Source organism: Tympanuchus pallidicinctus, unplaced genomic scaffold, assembly GCF_026119805.1.
Source record: "Tympanuchus pallidicinctus isolate F22 unplaced genomic scaffold, pur_lepc_1.0 scaffold3, whole genome shotgun sequence".
NCBI lineage: Eukaryota > Metazoa > Chordata > Aves > Galliformes > Phasianidae > Tympanuchus > Tympanuchus pallidicinctus.
In genome coordinates, this window is record NW_026294747.1 from 78,238,446 (window position 1) to 78,258,447 (window position 20,002).

Here is a 20,002-nt window from a genome sequence, read left to right on the forward strand (position 1 = left end):
AGTTCAGTTCATTTCGTTTGCACAGTGTAGGCTTACTGCTATCCACACAAGCTGTATGAAGCTGGGACCAGGGCCCCAGGGCTAGATTGGCCCCACTGTAACCTACAGGTTAGGGCAATCTCTGTCAGGGTTTTCTACTTTAAACCTACTCCAGGCACCTATATGTTTGAGGAAAAAGTGCCCAACCTGGACTTTTCAGACAGGAAGACTGTATTACACTTACTAGTGTCAATATCTCGTGGAGTTATCTAACACAGAATAACCAGGTGTTCTTTTGCATCATTAACCAAACACTAGATAATTCTTCGTTAATATATACACATACTAGAGACAGAGAAAACTTGCAAATTTGCAGAGTTGAACCTTGCCATTCCCGTCTCTGCAACTAATGAAAGTTAAGAGGATGGAAGAGAAAGTGAAAAATAATTAAGAAGCAGTGTGTAAAACCATCAGTTTGACAGACACCTGTGAAAGGAACCAACAGTCTCCAGCCAGATTTCTGTGGACTAACCAGAATCTCTGTAGTGAGTTAGAAAATTCTACCCTGCACAAAGGTCCTATGATTTCTGGACATAGGAAAAGTGAAAGGTTAGTCTTTCATTCCCAGCTTACGCAACAGGTCAGGCTCTTCTCCCTCCCAGGCAAACCACACATCCTCTAATTCCCACACCTGAACTACACGATGTTGTTACAAAATCTGATACTTGTAAAAATGTTTTCAGCTATTGATATCATGACTCACAGGATTGCAAAACTGGTCAATTTATCTGAGATATCTGTAGATAGCTGGAAAGCCTTGGGTAAAACTTTAGATTTGAGTCACAGCCAGTTCCCAACTACAGGACTACGCAAGGCAGCATCCTCTGCAGCCAACGCCTCCAGCTAACATCTCTAAACATTCACCTAAGTGGGCACAGTGTCCATCAGGGCATACTTTTGTAGATGCTGTTCTTATCACTGCAGGTACAGAGTATTGTTAACTTCTCTGAATTTCTATATATATATGATGCCATGTGAATTCAAGCTCAATTTGGGCTCCTGCCCACATTTTTAGTAATCTTGCCCATTTTCTTGGCAGCAACACAGTCTATCAAACTCAAGTCTGTTCTGAAAATCTTCCATGAAGAATATGTTTTCTTTGCTATTTTATGTGAGACACTGTCACCACATTCTCAGTAATTCATCACATATCATATCCATACTTTCAATCAACCCTTTCTGCCACTTTTTGGGACACACTACAGACATCAGTTTGCAGCCATTTCAAGAAGCCTTTGGCTGTTCATGGAACATACACAGCATATTCAACATAAGTTCCAGGGTGATTCCCTGTCCCAGAATCCAGGTGGATGGAGCACTGTGCAGATCACACCACGTGCAGAAGTGGCTCCTGTTTGACAGTCCTGTACAAACCTCTGCTCACTGCAGAACTATACAGCAAGGGACCACTGGAAGTTGTTTGGTTGAATGCCTTGCTCAAAGCTATGCCCCTTCTCAGAGCTTCTTCGTGACCTTTTCCAGCTGAGTTTTGAATATTCCCACAGATGGAGATTCCACTGCCAAGAATGGCATTCCTGTGGCCATTTCACCTACAATGATATCAAATGAGAACACACACAGACTATTTTCAAAATTGACTTTATATAACACTTTCATTGCTTGTGGTAGCAATTAAAAGCAGCATATGAATAATTAACATGTCTGGGATTAAACATTAAGCTTTTGGAACTGAAATAATTCAAGTATTCATTGTAATTCTAGTCAATGTATGAAAGCGCACAAAAAGCAATGGAAAATAAAGGAAAACAATTCATAGAATATTCTTGTCTTCTGTGACTCTTTAGCTGAATAAAAATAGCTTTCATGCAAAGAAGTCCTTCCTTTTTATCTTATTTCTAGCTTCCTTTATTTAAATCCCCTTTCCTACTTTTCTACTCTGCTACATTTTTTTCTAATTAAATTTCACATCTTCAGTAAAGTAATTATAATGCAGACAGCTTTTAGTGGCACAATCAATTCTATTTTAGTTTTAATCCAACAAGAATGAACAGCTTTAATGTTATGCAATTTAAATGTAGGGAAATAATCAGCCAGAAGCAAGTCAGTCTCTTCTTTCCCAGACATTTGTTATTTTTGCAATGTATGGAGATTGCATATTTCTGTTTTCCCATTTCCTATTAAAAATTTGTTGTAAACAGATTTCACTCTGAATAGATCCTAAATGTTGCTTGTTTTTAAGTGCAACATTAAGTCACAGTACACATACACATTATACGCTTGTTTTCAGACAGGAAGCTAACAGCCATCCCCATCACATATTGTAGTATCGCTAGGAGAAAAGGCAGCTGTTCCCACTGTCTGGTAATAAAAAACAATTTTCTTGCAAGATGGGGTGCAGGAGATATCTTTGGGAGGTTGGGGAATGTGCAATCAATCCTCATTATTATTCCACTTGCCTCTTTGTGGCTGATTCCTCTCCCTTTTTCTCCCCACTGATCACAGGAATCACATGCTCAATATACCCTCTTTCCTCCTTGTTTGTCATGCTCTCTCCACACCCAGCAGGTAGATCCAAACTGGCCAGATCCAGCAGGTGGATTTACTGAAACTTTTTCCTCAAATCAAGCATGTAACAGGACACTAAAGGGTTTTCTTCATTCTCTACCAGGTTGCCTACAAACAAATCTCTCCACTGTCCATGGTATCTGCAGAGAAACTGATTGCCTTTAAGCTTTCTCTCTATGAGTTCTTAGATTGCAAGCAGTTTTCTCTATACCTCTCTATGGGAGATTTTTCTCTTCCATTACCCCAGAGGCTTCTCCACAAGAGAAAGCTGGATATGTCAGATAAGGACACAACAAAGGAGAGACAGTAGGAACTTTAGCTTTTCCTGTGTCCAGATTCAGTGACATCACAACTTCATGTTTATGGAGCAGTTCAAACCTTTCCTGTTGACCACAGAAATTCTGGCTCTTGCCCACTGGAATCTGGCCTGAAAGCATCAGTTCATTTCACAGTTCTTTATCTATTGTAACTGACTTTATAAACCAAAGTTTCTTGTAAAGTTCATTTTCACTGACACAGAATCAATCTGGGAGGAAATGCAGATCGTAACCAGCATCTTAGAACAAGTTTGATTTATTTTTCACCAAGAAGTTACGAATAGCAGATTACTGGTGACCCCTTCATTTCAGCAATTCAATCACAGATGGTCCCTCACAGCTGCATGGTTGAAGTTATATTTGGCAACTAATCCCAACCATAGTCTCAGATGCAGAGGCCATACTGGGGCTTCTCAGAAAGTGCCTGGAACATCCTTTAGAGGATCACAGTCTTCATTATCAGGTGCCACTCCATGATCAGGTACCATTCACTGCTGTCTTGGGTGTGGTCCAGGTTTTACAATCCACTGCTGGTTCCTGTGTGTACTCATGGCCTTCTACAGTCACAGCGTACTCTTAGTGTCATGAGTTCATCAGTTCTTACAAATGCAACAGGACTATTACCTTATGAAGCTTATCAAACTCTGTAAATTGTCACAATCTAATTTCTTATTAGATATATTTTCTGGTTTTGGATTATTGATTTCTGGTAACCATTTCTCTAGGTAGAAATATCAAAAGAACTGAAGATGAAGAAGATATAGCCAGTGAAGTCAGAAGGGAAAAACAGGTGTTAATATTAGAAAGTATGGAGAGGAGACATGTTAAGAGCTATTAAATACGTAAGAAACTTATTCAGAAACTGTTAGGGCAGTACACTAAGTGAATAGTCTTAAATTACAAGAATATCAGATATTTATTAGGGTAAACTTTCAGGAATAAAGAATAATGAGACATACTGTTTCGTGGGATGGTAGAGACAAATCATTACTGGAGTTTAAGAACATGTTAGATTGGGAAAATTAGATGCTTATTTCTGTAGAACTACAAGAATCCTGCTCCTTTTTTCTGTTACTTTAACTTTTATGATAAATTGCTCTATTTAAGAAGACACAAACTTTTACTTACAACCAGCCATTTAATGATTATTTAGTGAATCAAAGTAGTACAAAAATATTTACATATATTTCATATACAACTAAAATATTTTAACTTAAACATGATTAAAGTTTATCAAAAGATTGAAATATCAAAAAAAAACCCAAACAAATTAAATAAAGACCTTCTTGAAACTAGGAGCTTCAAGTCATTTGATTGTTTACATTTAGCATAAGATCCATGGGAAAAGTTAAAAAAAAAAAAAAAAAAAAAAAAAAAAAAAAAAAAGAGTATATGGGAATATTGTATATTTTCAGACTCTCTGAAAGCAGACAGTACACTTCTATGAAATGTAGGCTTGGTCATGAAGTCTTGAACAAATCTCACAGAATTGAAAGACTTTGAGAGGGAGAATTTGGTTTGAAATTATGAAAGCCTTCCTAATAACAAGCTTCAGACTTTGAAGAAATGGACTAAAAAGATATAAAATCTTCACTGGTATTAGTAATTTCAATGAGAAATTTTAAATTTTTTCATCTATGAATTTAGTATAATGAATCCTGTCTGTTCTCCTTTCATGGAAACCTTTGAAATTCCTGTTATGTTATTTAAAAGAGAAAATGTTTCTATTCACAATATATTCATACTTAGCTGACCTTTCAATCCTCATATTAGTCATATGAAGAGGAAAATGTGTTAATTCAGGAACGACAGACATTTTACAAATGACCGGTAAAGTAAGATTAAATAACACTTTATTTGAGGAAATACTCTGAAGCATTGTATCACTCCTGTATTACAGATATGTGCTGTACAAATCCCACTATGAGAATATGTAATAGCTGCATTTTGGAGGTTTCTGACCTGAATTTACACAGTGGTGACTGAAAGGAAGATCAAGTCCAGATGTGGTAATTGAAATGCCGAGGATCCCAGAATAGCTTTTGTATCTTCAAGAAAAACCTCCTTAAAGCTCAAGAACAGCCTGTCCCAATGTACAAGGCACAAAGTAGGCAGGGAAAAAAGCAAGCCTGTCTTTATAGGAAATTTCTGATTGAGATGAAACTCAAAGGATAGTGTATGGAAGGTGAAAAAGGCATGAGCTACTCAGCCACACAAACATGGACATGTCCTGGGCACACCAAGACAGGCTGAGGAAAATGAAAACTCAGCTGGGGTTGAGACTAGCCAGGAAGGGCAACACAAAGGGTTTCTGTATTTACTTCAGCAGCAAAAGGAAGACATGGATATCCATAGATAAAGGAAAAGGAGTCCTACAAAGTTCATGACTGAGGTATTCAAAGCCACCAATCACCCCTCACACACTCTACAGGTCTTTAATAGCTAGCAGCAGATGCTAGTGGAGAAAAATGCTATGCATGGCACAGAAGGATTAAGTTAGGGACTAATGTTAGCTGCATATAAAGAAGCCCATGAGACCTGAAAGGTTATATCTGAGGACACTGAGGGAACTGGTTGTGGTCACTGAGAGTCTACACTGTGTCACCTCTGACAAGGTACAGTGACTGAAGGAGGTAACCTCAGTCCTTAGGAGGGCTATGGAACAATTCTCTTGGAAGCCATTTCCAGAAACAAAATAAGAAAAAGAAGTGGTCAGAACACATTTACAAAGGGTGAATTATGCCTGGCTGAACTGATTACTTCATATGAAAAGATAATTGGCTCACAAATCCCAAAGAAGGGGAGAAAAATGAATGTGATTTACCTTGATTTTAGCAGGACTTTCAAAATCCCCTCTCATCCTATAGTGCATGTATTGCGATGTTGGTGAAAAATTGCTTGTAGTAGGGAGCTGAAAGGGTAACAATCAATGATTCAAAGTCCAGGCTCTGTCTAAGATGGTCTGACTCCATGAATCAGAATGTGCTGGAGCTGGATAGAAAAGAACTGAAGTCCAGCCAAGGGCCACTGAGAGGGATGGGAGATTTGATGTATTGATATATGATAAGAAGAGTCTCAGAGCAAAGGGGCGAATAGGCTAATGAGAGACCTGACTGTCATATTCAATTAGCTAAATGGGTCTTTATAGAAAATGTGCAGCCAAAATCTTGACAAAGGTGTGCAGACTTCTGCTATACAAAAGTGGGAAGACAAGGGATGTTCAGATGTGATAGAAAAAAAACAATTTTTACCAAGAAGCATTTATAAGCATTGTAGCAGGCTACCTGGCTACTCCAGCATGAGTGTGCTGACATGCAATATATGCAATTCTGCCAGTCTGCACTGGAGACCAGACGTGGCATCACCAGGATTCCTACAGATCTAGATGTACTTTTTGAAGAACGCTAAGGCACTTACTCTGACTGTTTCCTGTGATGAGTACAGTTATCCTGGTATCTAAGGGTGATGCAGGACCCGTGCATCAACTGAAACATCCTGAGTGTTCCTTTACACAGTGTAGCTCCAGGTTTTATGTATGTTCAACAGTCCTCCCAAGAACTACTGTTTGTGAGCAGATTTAGAATGTTGCAAGATTGCTTGTTCCTGCTAGTATAAGCAAGAAGTATCCTGTGCAAAACGAACAAGAATTCCCATAGGAGAAAATCAGTTTAAGTTCAGAATTTTGGTATTCCAGTACTTAGTTCCTTTCCAATCAGGCCCAAGTTTACCCTATTTACCCATTGCCTATTCATTTTCTTCAATACTGGTCACAAGACATTTTGATTCATGAGTTCCAGGATCAGGACTACCACAGTATATGGCATTGCCAAAACTAGCTGTAACAGTTGTCTGTTCATGTCTCTTCTTGTAGAAAAAATATACTATAAGGCCAGTGCCTGCTAGAAGAAGGAAGATTAGCGTAACAATCATCACACCTCGACTATGTGAGGATGAAACAGCAGCTTCTCTTTTTGATGCTGAGAAAAACGAAACAGAACAATTACTACAAATGACCAGAGATTACTACTGCATATAACAAACATTTCCCTAAGTAAACTAGCCAGGTAAACTAGAAAAGTACTGAACAATTATACTTAAAATTGACACCCGTTTTGGATAGACAGAGCAAAAATGTGCTCAGTCTCTCCTACATTTCTTTCAAAAGCAGCATTATAATGTACCACAGTTTATTCACAAAACAACAAAAATATCAATAAGCCATCCAGTTTGAGATAAACGTTCTCCTTTTAAACAGGTTTAAAATGAAATCACTACTGATAGTTAAATGGATATTTCAATGAAACTCATTTACTTCTAAATAATGAATGTCTATAATTTATCAAAATTTCCTTCTAATGTGCTTATAAAACCTACCTTGATTGACAGATGAATCATGGGTTGGTTCAACTTCAATAACTTTAAAATTAAAAAATACATATATTATACATAGTTTGCAAGTAGTCATTCAAATACAAAATACATACTATAAACATAATTGTTATTTTGTGTTCCTATTACATTTTACTTAACGGAGATGAAAAACTATATATGAAAACATCGTCATTGAAAACTCTTGATGATTTTATCAACGATTTTTGTTAAACATGTTTGTTTTAAAAACTCCAAACTGATGTCTCACTTTATATTGCTTCGAAAACTTTTATTGTTTTGGGAGACAGATGTTAAAAGTTTTCATACTTCCACAGTCCCCAACCTTCATTCTGAAGAATTTAATTTTTTACACTTGAATAACTGAAAAGCACATTTTTACTTAAAAGTATTTAAGCTGCATTTTTAGGCATTTCTTTTTTCCTTTCTCTTTTGCTTGGGATACAGTAAATTCTCTGCAGGCCTGGCTGGCTAGCCCTTGAGAGCTCATGGATGATTCTACTGCCAACATGTGGAGATCCAAAAAAAGAAGATTCAATTAGTTGCAAGATGCGTGAATTATATGAGAAGTGGATCTGTTTGCCTTTTCAAACCACTTCCCAGCTGATGTGAGAAAATGTGGCACACTCCATGTATGCACGTGCAGATTTGCATCCTCCACACTTTATGAAACACTGCTGTGCATGCCAGGGAGCGTCATCTCAGGCTGTGACAAATTCAACTAAAAACTGCAAGGCCACCATTAATAATAAAATGTATTGTTTTCTATGGCAGTCTTGGCATGTCTCATGCCTGGGTCAGCAGAGAAATGATTTGGGCCCCACTGCCCACCCTCAACTGACACTTTCTGCTTAGCCATTCAGTTAAACTGAGCACACTTCATTTCTACTAATCCCACTGGCAGCTCTTGCTTTCATCCTCCAGAAGCTCAGTGATTTGCCCAGCCACCTCTCAGCTTAGCCATCTGTCTTCTCATCACTAATCTAGTCATCTATTCTTCATCTAATGCCTCCTGTACCCTAATGTAACTTCCTCCACGCTCTCACCAACTGATCTGTTCTTGGCACAGCAAACAGCAAAAAAGCAATGCTCTTAAACTGAGAAGATAAAAATATGATTGAGATTCTTCTCCTGCATTATTTTTCCTAGCTTTGAAGCACATGCATCGAGATCCATCCACAAAGAGTATCCAGTGCATGTACAATTAAGTCTCATGCAGGTTAACAACTACTTACAAAATAAGTCAGTAGACAGAATTTAGAACTCACTCTTTGGAATTTTACAAATGAAATTGCGGTCAACAGAGCAGTAATAGTTCCTCCAGGATCCACTTGAGACATCCATGTCCACACAGTGTTCATCATAAATCATTGTAGGCTCTCCTTTCTCCCAGTTGACAAATTCTACCACACTTCTGTCTGTCCACATCCATTCCCCTAAAATTAGAAGTATTAAATTGGAAAGGGATGAAGTGGGAGAATATTTCTAGTCTACCAGGCCCAAGGACATTGCATATGGAATTTATTATTTGATTAAATAAATTACCTTTGCAGAAGATTCTGTTTTCACTCTTTTAACAGATAGGGATGTTTAGATGGGAACTTGTCAAATGTAAATGCTCACAAGCTGTACACAGATGAAGTCAACACATTAACCCTTCTGGACCATTATGAAATAATTACCTTCAATATTTTTGAACAATCCTATCCAAAATTTTCTGAAATCACTTGCAAGTGGAGACAAGTAAAGTAAGAGGAAGTTCATTTCAGCTGGATCTTCTATGGAAACCAGAGAAGCACCTAACATATCAAATAAACAGTACAAAAATTTCAGCAATATTTCTCACTATACATTTTTTTACTTCAGTAAAAAATCATGAAAAAAGAAAATGGGGAGGGGTGGGGGAGAGGAGGGAGAAGGAGTGAAGGAATCCTTTAAAGCCCAAGAGTTTTCAATTATTAGATCACAAGTTCACAACAAAATGTGAACTTGTGAACTTGAACAAAAGGAAAGTTCAAGCTCTACTGACAGACTACCAATATCCACCTCTGACATCATGGGTTGACATGGTAAAATAGAAGGCATTACTTTCATAGCAGCTCTCATAAAAAGGCACTTACCCATTTGAATACACATCATGGAAGCATCTGGCCAGCTTACTTCAGAAGTGGTGTGAACATAGTAGCAATGGCCACGAAAGGGAATCCAAGATCTACCGTGCTTTGGTTCAGGACACTTTCCAGGAAGCTGTGGCGATTCGGTAGGAATTAACTCTGTTAAGGAGATGTACAACTTTCAGTGGGTTTTTAAAAGCCAAGGAAAACATGGTCTGCTGATGCTGAAATAAAGACAGGATTTGAAATTCCAGCCTTTCTAAATGCACTTCTCCTATTCATGACCTACCATCAGATTGTTTACAGAGAGATAAAAATGTTTCATTGCAAGATGTTGTCTTCCAAAAACCATCTAAATCTAAATAGGCACAGGCTGCATTCTTATTTGGTTCTCCACTGGCCCAGTTATGATATCTGCTCCTCCTTCTATCCGACCACATGTAAACGCCACGAGTCTAAAAGCAAATGACAGTAAAGATCATGTCACATACATGAATTAGATTAAAAGAAAATGAAGACTGCACTTGAAGGTACGTAAAAGTTAGGACAGGTCAGAATCACAGTTACTTACACTTAATTGTCATGGTTTTATGTTTTTTGGCTTTCAGTATTCTGCATCATAACATCATGTAGTGCCCTGGGAGTTAAAGTGTTAATGCTCCAATTCCAGGTACCTATTCCCCTATACATTTATGGAAATCACGGGATCTGGCCCTTCTAGGTGGGGCGGTCTCTTACTGCCTTGCAGTGGGTGCTAGAGGGTGCTTTTCTAGCTGTTCCAAGCGTTTGAGGTTTGACTCGGTCCCAGGAACTCTCTCTCTCCTATCTTGTTTGATTTATTTACCTCAATTTCAATTAGATTGTATTATATTTTGTTACCTTGCATTCCAATATCATAGTTAGTAAAATAAGTTTTCCTCCATAGATCTTTGCTGTGGGTTTTTTTCTTCCTTCCTTGAGCCCAGTTCCCATCTCCCTATCCCTTTTCCTTTTGCCTTCCCATTTTGTAGGGCCGGAGGGCGGGGGGGGAAGGGGGTGGCATAGATCATAGATTGATCTAGTTAACTCCGTGACAGTAATTAATTTTTCCTCTGTCATGACCAAACCTCAGCCCTACGCAGCAGATAGGATGGTAGTCCTAAAGACATTCATTCACACTCAACCTGCATTATTCAGTTCACAGTATACAGTTTGTATAGCATAATGGACAAAGGGCCTTGTGGTAGCAAATGTGATTATATAACTGAAGATCTTATTAAAGGAGTCCGAATAAACACAGAAATCAAACAAAAATTGCAGAGAAAGTATTCTTAACATTCTTCTAACACAAGCTTTTCTATATTTTTAGAAAGAAAGAAAAAAAAAATAGCAGTTTGATTGGAACAAGAAATACTGATTAAATTTTCATGGGACACATACACAGACCTCTGCCACCCGCTGCATGGACCAGCTATTTAACATTATATATAGTATATATATATGTGTATATATATATATATATATATATACACTATATTTATATATACTATATATATAGTATCTATCTATATATATATATACACACACACTATATATGTAATATATATATATAAAAATATATTATATTTTCCTTTGACCTCCTTGGCCAAGTTCCATCCCAGTCTTGTATCTAATCCTGGTTCCCCCACGCCCGCTCTCACCAAAATCTAGCTCCTGTTCATCTCACATCAGGAACTGTGCCTTAATCTCCCACCAAGCTCCAGCTCTAACACTCTGCTCTTGACTTCCTTATAACTCTGTTCCCACAAATATCCAGCTGCATCATCTTTTTTCATATTCTTTTTATATACCCTTAGCAAATGCTTCTCATTTCAGCCCTTCACACTCTCTGTTGACTTGAAGCTGGTGGCAGCTTTTTTGCAGGGCACTGACATCAGCTCTGAAAACCACCCTACAGGATTCCCACATCCAGGGGCCTGCTCCTTTCTTTATGCTGCACCTTACAATTTCCCCTGCTACGGAGACAGAAGTAAATGCTAGGCTTAAACTTGAAATAATGCTCAAAATAACCACACAGAAAAAAACTACTTTTAAGCCAAGCTGTTTCTGTGGTATGTTCCACAGAGTGTTCTCAGAAAGAGCTGTGCCCTCCCACATGCATACAAGAGCGCACGAAGCAGAAGTTCATAACCTCTTTTACCTCTGAAGCCACTAGCTACTGCAGCTACAGCCTTGGTGGCCTCTGAAATGTAGGCTGTGGCACTTCCTGCTTATGTTATGGTCAAAAATGTAAATGTTTAAAACTTCTGAATTGAAGGGAAATCAAATATCTCTGCAAGACTTTGATGTCTGCCAAGCATTCATGGATCTCATAGACAGCACTCTCTTTGGGGTCCACAGTAGTGGATTCTGCCAACCTCTGAGCAAGAAATACAGTCAATCTATGCTGATCTGGGGTACGGCTGTGTTTATCATAAGCATTTTATTGGCTTACCATGTTGCTGTTAAGACCAATCCATACGGGCTCTCCATGCTTTAGTATTTGTAACCAAAGGTAAGCTTCAACATAAGGATCTAAAATGCTGGCAAGATCTGCATACTGGTCTTTGCAATTCTTCTGTGCTTCTTCCCAGTTCATTTTATAGTTGATGACCGCATAGCGGTCATCGCCATAGTTGTTAAAGCCAAACACTGGAACCACGGCTTGGGAACTTTGCAATTTAGGGTCTGTAGCAAACAAACAAATAAACAAAAATGTAAGTTGGAAGCTTTATCTTGGCTGGACATATTATCACAATGAAAGAGGACCTAGTGTATCAGAGTAATCAAGTAACTGAGAGAGACTGCAATAACAAATTAAGATTCCCAGTTAGCACTGCAGTGATGAGGCCATGTTTTCATGTTCTCTGACAAAATTTTCATGTCAGAAATGATCTTTATGGTTCTCTCTCTCCATCCTGGCTGCTGTACTGTAAAAGACATGACTGTAAAATACTTGATGATCCATAGTTTATCATTATTACTATCATTATTTTTAATTTACTGGTCTGGTCCTTAAAACAGGAAGAATTTTTTCTTGCAGGAAACAGTATGCGCGCTGGTTGAAAAGGATCCTAAAGCAAGAGATATTTCAAAATTGCAAATTAATTTCAGTTAAAATGACACTGACTATGGGAAAATCACTTTTACCATGGGCTTTATATAACCATAACACGTAAACCATTCTAGAAGGTGCTTACAGAAAACTCACCAGCATTTTTCTGGCATATGTAACTTTTGCTTGCTTTACAATCTTCATCCTTCCATTTCCCTGCTTGTTCAATAGGGTTCTTCTTCATATAGACACAGTCATCCTATGGAGGAAATTAGATTAGTAAGAAAAAGATTTGGATAAATAGGAAGCATTCCTTTTCCTACTGGATATACATTTCCCTATCACATTCAGCTACGCATGTCTGAATAAAATTATTGAAGGACTACATTCAGTGCACTTATCTTACTAGGCTTAGCATCAAGAAATGTAAAATATCACTTTTCAAATATTTTCATCATGTCTAAATAACACTCTCTGCATAACGTTACACAGTTGTTGCTATGGTTTATTTGAATCTCCTGATCAGTCATGGTAAAGGGAGGGGAATTGCTCACTTGTCTGAGATTTTTACAGTGTTTCCAAACATCTGTCTGGATTCATACAAAATCATGATGAAACACAGAAGTTGAGAAAAAATATCTGAAGGTGGACCTTCATGGCTACTTTGCTTTCAAAATCAACAAGATCATTTAAAAAAAAAAATGTAGAAATGTAACTTTACAGCAAAATACAGCTGACATACATTTTATTCATCCACAAAAGCTAAAATAAGAGCAGCAGAGTGGCGCAGCGGAAGCGTGCTGGGCCCATAACCCAGAGGTCGATGGATCGAAACCATCCTCTGCTAGCAGCATTTTTTACATTAAAAAGCAGTGTAATTTATTTTAACAGTCAGACTCCAAGATGCATTCAGGAAACACAAGCGATCAAAAGGGCACCAGGCAGCTCTCTCTCTGTCTTCTGGGAGCAGCATCACTGAAATACACATGGCAACCATTGGCCACAGTGGTTGGACTGAGATGGAAACCCAGACTGGGTGCCAATGACTTGGGCAGACAGACCTCTAGATGAGTGAATAAAGCTGCCCATATCTTCTGTTGCAGGGAACTCCAGAACCTGGAAGTTCTCCTAGGGTCTGAGAGAAGAGGAGGTGCAAGTGTTCCCAGTTTGATAAACTTTTTGAGCAAGCGGCCAGATTGCATGAGGAAATCATTAGGAAATGTAGTATTCAGGAATCAGGGAGAGAAATTGATGAGCGGTATTGTGCAGTGATACAGGCAGGGCAACTACCCTGTCTGAAGTCCTTGCAAGGGGAAGAAGCTAAGCTAGTTTCCAAACCTGAGGAGACAGACCACAAAACCTGAAGAGATAGGAGAATGGGTCCTAGTCTCTGCTTCAAGAAGGATGAGTCTCCCTCTTGCCCCCTAAGTGCCTTTAAAGTCCCTTTCAACCCAAGCTATTCTATTCTGTGATTCTATGGTTCAATGATTCCATGATAACAATGCATTTTTTACCTTACTATAGTAACTTCGGGAACCTTTTGCCCAATTTGTGTAGTAAACTGGACTTCCATCTGTCCATAAGTATGTATGCTCATGATTTATGTCATTCAGTCCAATCCAGGCATCAGTTGCAGTATTTTTTAAGAGAGACATGAGGAAAGCTGAAGAAAAGATAAATATTGTACATGGAAGGAAAACGTTATAATCTGCTTCTCCATGATCATTTCATGTCTCATTTAGTATCAAAAGATTAGTACTTTATACCTTGATTTTCCTTTTTTGAGATCGTAGCCAGGTTTCCTCCAACAGTAATACAGTTGTTCCGTGCAGCGTGCCATGTCAGTGTATAATTTTCATCAAGGCCAAATGCTTTGAAACACTGAAAAGTAAGAAGTGTGCCAAAGCTGTAGTTGGATGGTGTTTTAGAGTTTCCAGTGAAAGCATCTCTGTGTGTAATAAGTGAGATAAGCTAACTATTTTAAACCAAAAGGAGACTTAACTGTCCTTTCTAGCTTGCTTTTAGGTTTTTCTGAAAGAGAAGATGCATACTGGAAAACCTCCATATTTTAGCACCCATTTAGAAGAAGAAATATATCAGTCTAAAATTTTCAGTGGAAATTAAGCTCAAGCAACGGTTCCACAGCATTTTGGAGGCTTGACTTTGAGTAAGGAATGCCTAAGACCTCAGAAAAGAATTCACACAGGTCAAAAAAGTATCTCAGAAGTGACAGCTGGATAAGCTTAGCAAAGTAAATAAGAATATACAGTTGTTCTGAAGTTGTTTCTCCCACAGTTGCCCACTATCATTGGAAATACTAAATAATAGCAAAAATACATAATGAAGTATTCTCCTTATATGGCACATGATTTCTTTCATAACAGTTGTGGCCCCAATACAGACTATAATTTCTATTTTAGGACTCTTATTTTTAGGGTCATTAAATGTACGTGGTCAGAATATATTTTGTGATAAACAAATCACTGCTTCAACTTAAATACTGAACCAAGGAAGTTTTCTATTCTTTTCAAAAAGCAGTATACTGACTTTTCATACTGCACCTTATTATCAAAGAGGAGCCAGCCTTCTGGACACCCACCATTGGGTGGTGGTACTGTGGGAGCAGTACTTGGACGAACAGTACTGTTAAGCCTTTCACAGATGAAAAGCTCAACACTGCCACAGTTGAGGTCATTCCATGTACCTTAAAGTAAATCAGAATAAAAGACAAAACTGAGACTGAAATATACAGTGACCTTTCCTTCAGTAAATCTATAATAGGAAGTAGAACTGATTACAGTATTTCCCTCCCCATGGAAATAATGACTAATTTTATGTACATTCTCCTCAGAAATATTTAGGTTTACAGCAAAATTCATGACTGCCAAAGGGTCATTTTAAATTAACCTCTCTAAAATCTCATGCAGATCTCTAAGCCACAGACTTGCACATTCAGCCCTTTCAAGTCTGTACCACATCATGAAGGACTGAATATTGTTACAGCACTCACCTGTTTGGGTATACATGACCACACAATTTTCATCATTATTTGCAAAGTTGGGTTCATTTGGGGCCCAGGCAACATAGTTTACAGTAGTTCCATCCACCCACCTGAAATAAGTGATTTGGGAGAATAATAATTTGTAGGGTAGCATTTCTTTGCTAGGGACTTACTAGAGCTTGGTGGTAGTTTTGTTTTTATTTTTCTATATCCTACTTTACAAACGTGTTCTTCTCTGGTAAAAGGAAAACTTTTCACTTGTAATCATTAAAAAATATCTTCATGTCTAATGTCTAATACTGCTGACTTGAACCAGGTCTCATATAGTATTTTCAAAGTCATGGCTTTCCTCTGTCTCTGAGCATTAATAACTCAAACAAAATACACTGGTGCAATACTGGGCCTGGCCTTACCTGGAGCACAGATGCAGAAACATGAGGCTAACTTAGTAATTTCCTGGGGCCAAAGCAGTGATATAATGTCTTAAAGGGTAGGAGAGATTCTCAAATTATATACTAGGAACAATTTTGTTAACAAAAGAAATCGATAATATATATTGCTACTGCTTTCAGTTATTAAAAAAAAAAAACAAAAAACTTCCTAGTTCAGTGATTCACAAATTTATTCTCACAAATGCCCTATGAAAAAAAAAAGTAAAAAGCCTCAGAGTGCTGGAGGGAGCACAGTCAAGTGGGGAATGTGCTTTCAGACAGCATGAGCTCCAGGGCCATTCAGTGTTTTTCCAGTTTGTGAAGCTAATCAACAGTATGCGTGTTCCTGCCAGTAGACTACAAATAAGGAATGCAAAAGGATGCCTAACTGCTTTCACTTGCAAATCTTCCTGATTCAAACAGGAAAAAAAAAATAACATAGAGTAAACTGGGAAGAATGTCTTAAAGACATGAGACAAAATGAGTCAGCAATGTGCATGTACAGCCCAAAAAGTCAAGTGTATCCTGGGCTGCATCAAAAGGAGCATGGCCAGCGTGTCAAGAGAGATGGTTGTCTTCAACCACTCTTCTCTTGTGAGGCCCCATCTGGAGTACAGCATCCAGACCTGGCTCCCCAGAACAAGGACATAGACCTGTTGGAATGAGTTCAGAGAAGGGACATGAGGATGCTCAGAGGGCTGGAGCAGATATCTTATGAAGATAGACAGAGGGAGCTGGTGTTGTTCAGCCTGGAGAAGGCCCCTGCAAGACCTCATTGTGGCCTTTCAGTACTTAAAAGGGGCCTACAGGAAAGCTGGAGAGGGACTATCAGAGATTATAGTGATAGGAAAAGGGTAGATGGCTTTAAAGTAGATTTAGATTAGACATTAAGAAGAAATTCCTTACTGTGAGAGTGGTGGAACAGGAACAGGTTGGTCAGAGAAACTGTTGATACTCCAAGCTTGGAAAAGTTCATGGTCAGGTTGGATAGGGCTTTGAGCAAACTGATGTAGTGGAAGTTGTCTCTTCCCATAAAAGGGGGTTGGAACTAGACAGTCTTTAAAGTCCCTTCCAACCCAAACTATGGGTTGGAAACTATATTTCTATTATTTTGAGGTATTCCATGATTCTATGATTTTACGATTCTATGATTTCTGATAAAGTTGGACCATTATCCAGAAAAAAGAAGGATTAAACTAGAGGGGCAGTAAAGACAAACAAAGTTTTTTTGTTTGGGCAGGGGAGGAGGGGGCAGAAGCTCCAAGAAATCAGACTGTCTTAGCTCCACAGAGATGAGTGTCTGTGGTTTGTGAACAAGAAAGACATCCTGAGAATTCAGAAGAAAAGTTAAAATGAGGCAGAGATTCATCTGAGCAACTTTGAAATCCCCGAAGAAGGCACTAGAAAAGGGCAGAAGAGGAAGGCAGAGGAAGGTTTTGATCATTTGAATATTTAATACTTTCTTAAAGTACCACCTGGAATATCTCTAGAGACCTCAATCTTATCTATCTTATCTTCTCTTGCATTTAACGAGGAAAGTGAGTGCATGGTTAACTCAGAGTAGTCTGACTGTGGGCAAACATGACTTCCCAAAACAAAAAACAGGGCCCAGAACTAGAAGAAGAGAAAATAGATAATGAAAATATCATAGGAGAAATGCTACCCTGAAAATGAGAATCATATTTTAAGATTTTATGTCAAAATATGGCTATAGGCAAACTCTGTTCACCTTTAAGCCTCAGTAGCCTCCTAGAAACAGCCTTGGAAAATATTCACACATCTCACATGAGTCTTAAATACTGTATGTTTTCACTTACCGGAACGTCTTGTCAAGGCTCACAGTTAAGCCAATAAAGAAATTATTTCCTTGATCTTTATAAAAAGTCTAAAAGATACACACAAAAACAGAAGTATCAATGAGATGTAATCAAATAGATTTCAAATAAAATGAGCAAGCACTTAGAAGCACCTTATTTACATTTATGCAGTTAGATGACAAGCAGTGTACAGGGAGTTGCTAGGATTATGTGCCCAAACTTCAAAATGCAAAACTATCATTCAATTATTTAAAAAAAAAAAAAAAAAAAAAAAAAAAAAAAAAAAGGATGAAAAAGAAATTGGGCAAAATGCTGTGTTAAGATTAAAAACAAAACAAAATTAAAAATGTCTAAAGAGGATATAATATAAAATAAAACCATATTTTTGGGAAAACCATAGTGGAAAATTGCCGAAAGGCTCCAAGTAAATAACGGAGTTTACTGTTTAATCACATGGAAGAAAGGGAGGAATCATACTTGTTTTTAATAGTATAGAAACTATTTATAAAAAACTAGAATCACCAAGTTATTCACTTCCTATTGGAAAGCAGCCTGGCTCAAACTATTTCTTGAAAATTTAATCTATTTTGACAAAGAGAAAGATTTCTTTTCCCCTTGTTTCTAAATTCTGTGAAGAGAACGAGGTGGAAAACAAAATACCCACTCAGTAACTAACTTGTAACTGAACAGAAAAAAAATGTTGAAAGTTGCACTCTGGCAATGGTCTTGTAAAGAAACGGAAGACTTTTCTACACATAGCAATTATTTATTAGAATAATGATTATGTCAAAGTTTCTAGGTGGTTAAACTCATGAAAAGTGACATTTATTTTTTATTATGCAGACTACTTTCTAATATGTCTGAAGCCAGCTGAAAAAGAGGCCTCAGTAGAGGATAAAACTTGATTTTTTGAAGTGATTTTCTTACATATTTCCAAAGAAACGTTCTTTCACTTTCACTCTCGATAACAGCAAGATCACCACCATTTTTCTTGCAGTAGTCTCTTGCTTTTTCCATAGGCATCGCTTCCTTGCTAAAGTAATATTCCTTATGATTATATATTATCCAGTCATCTTCACTAACAATATACTCATAATCTGCAATTTGAAACATTAAGTAGAGTGTTCATAATAGACATTAACACCATTGCATGAAAATTTCTTCACATACTGAAAATACAAGACTTACCAAATGTGGATGTAGGTTCTGGTTTCAGTGATGCTCCTGCAAGGTAAATCAATATCTGAGTATATCAGAAATATCTCAATCAAATATGTTTATGCCATTGTTTTTTAATCATTTACCATTGCATTTTAATTTCCAGTGATAAAATGAAACCTAGAAGTTACTCGTAAGATTTTTTTTGTCACAAAATTGCTAGGAATATCTGAAAGAATGTGTTACACTCAGCAAACTACTATGTTAGAGCTTACATACACTATGGACTATGGATTTATGCTACTTGATTTCATTTCCTCAGCATGCTGCATGTACATGCTAAACTCACACATATATCTCATCGATGAATTCATAGTTTTCAACTGCTTTTATTTAAATTGAAATTCATGTAGTGTTTCATGGAACAGCTGGCTCTAATACATGTGATGTGATCTACCTAGAGAGGATGTTCTAAACTGTTTCTAAATATCATTTTTAGAAAAAAAAAGGTCGTCAACTTACCTTTTTTTATTTGACAAACATAGTCTTGCATATGTTCACAAAATATATCATTCCATTTCATATCATTATAGCCATAAAACACTCCACATTTTTCGTTTCCATCATAATTGTTTGGTTCTCCATTTGCCCATTTTTGAAAATTTACCTATAGTGAAAACACAGCGTTTTCAGGGTTTTCTACTGAAGCAAAACATTCTTTTAACTTGTTAAAGAAGAAAACATTTCATTTGAATTCATGGTTCACATTATCTGTTTGTTCTAAACACCAGAAGTAGGACATGACCACAAGACCATTGTATAGCATAGTGATTCTTCTCTGTACCTATTGGCCAACACTAGGAAGCCAAAAAACTGTTCTCCTCCATTATATGTGAAGAGATTAAGTTGTTCTGTCAAGCTCTAGAAAGTAGAATCTAAGAACTTTCCTCAGATCCTCTCCTCCTGCCCTGATGTTGCAGAGACATCCAAAGCTGCCATCACATGGCTTTGGGCCTTGCAGACATTAAGCAACTTAAGAGGGTGAAGGCAAAAAAGCTTATCTTGACCAAACAAACACAATTATTTCCACAGTAAATAACAAATGAAAATACAGAGATTTGTACAATCAGAATGGCT

General features: G+C 37.6%; 1 protein-coding gene and 1 non-coding gene across 2 annotated transcripts in view; one reads left to right on the forward strand and one right to left on the reverse strand.

Annotated features, from left to right (window-relative positions):
• Positions 1–1,622: 1,622 nt before the first annotated feature.
• The window catches only part of LOC128087163 (macrophage mannose receptor 1-like), a 35,457-nt gene continuing 17,077 nt past the window's right edge, over positions 1,623–20,002 (reverse strand). Inside the window, exons 15-31 of the mRNA XM_052696500.1 lie at positions 19,388–19,532; positions 18,896–18,931; positions 18,635–18,804; positions 17,708–17,775; positions 15,469–15,569; positions 15,020–15,162; positions 14,225–14,339; positions 13,973–14,121; positions 12,615–12,717; positions 11,859–12,091; positions 9,675–9,840; positions 9,392–9,544; positions 8,954–9,070; positions 8,540–8,707; positions 7,257–7,298; positions 6,300–6,859; positions 1,623–3,481 (exon numbers count right to left, since the gene is read on the reverse strand). Of these exons, the coding sequence (XP_052552460.1) occupies positions 6,627–6,859; positions 7,257–7,298; positions 8,540–8,707; positions 8,954–9,070; positions 9,392–9,544; positions 9,675–9,840; positions 11,859–12,091; positions 12,615–12,717; positions 13,973–14,121; positions 14,225–14,339; positions 15,020–15,162; positions 15,469–15,569; positions 17,708–17,775; positions 18,635–18,804; positions 18,896–18,931; positions 19,388–19,532 (2,142 nt within the window). The 3' untranslated portion in view covers positions 1,623–3,481; positions 6,300–6,626. The remainder of the gene's footprint in view (positions 3,482–6,299; positions 6,860–7,256; positions 7,299–8,539; positions 8,708–8,953; positions 9,071–9,391; positions 9,545–9,674; positions 9,841–11,858; positions 12,092–12,614; positions 12,718–13,972; positions 14,122–14,224; positions 14,340–15,019; positions 15,163–15,468; positions 15,570–17,707; positions 17,776–18,634; positions 18,805–18,895; positions 18,932–19,387; positions 19,533–20,002) is intronic.
• Positions 13,234–13,305, forward strand: TRNAM-CAU (transfer RNA methionine (anticodon CAU)). The gene has a single exon. It is a non-coding gene; the product is annotated as a tRNA-Met (tRNA).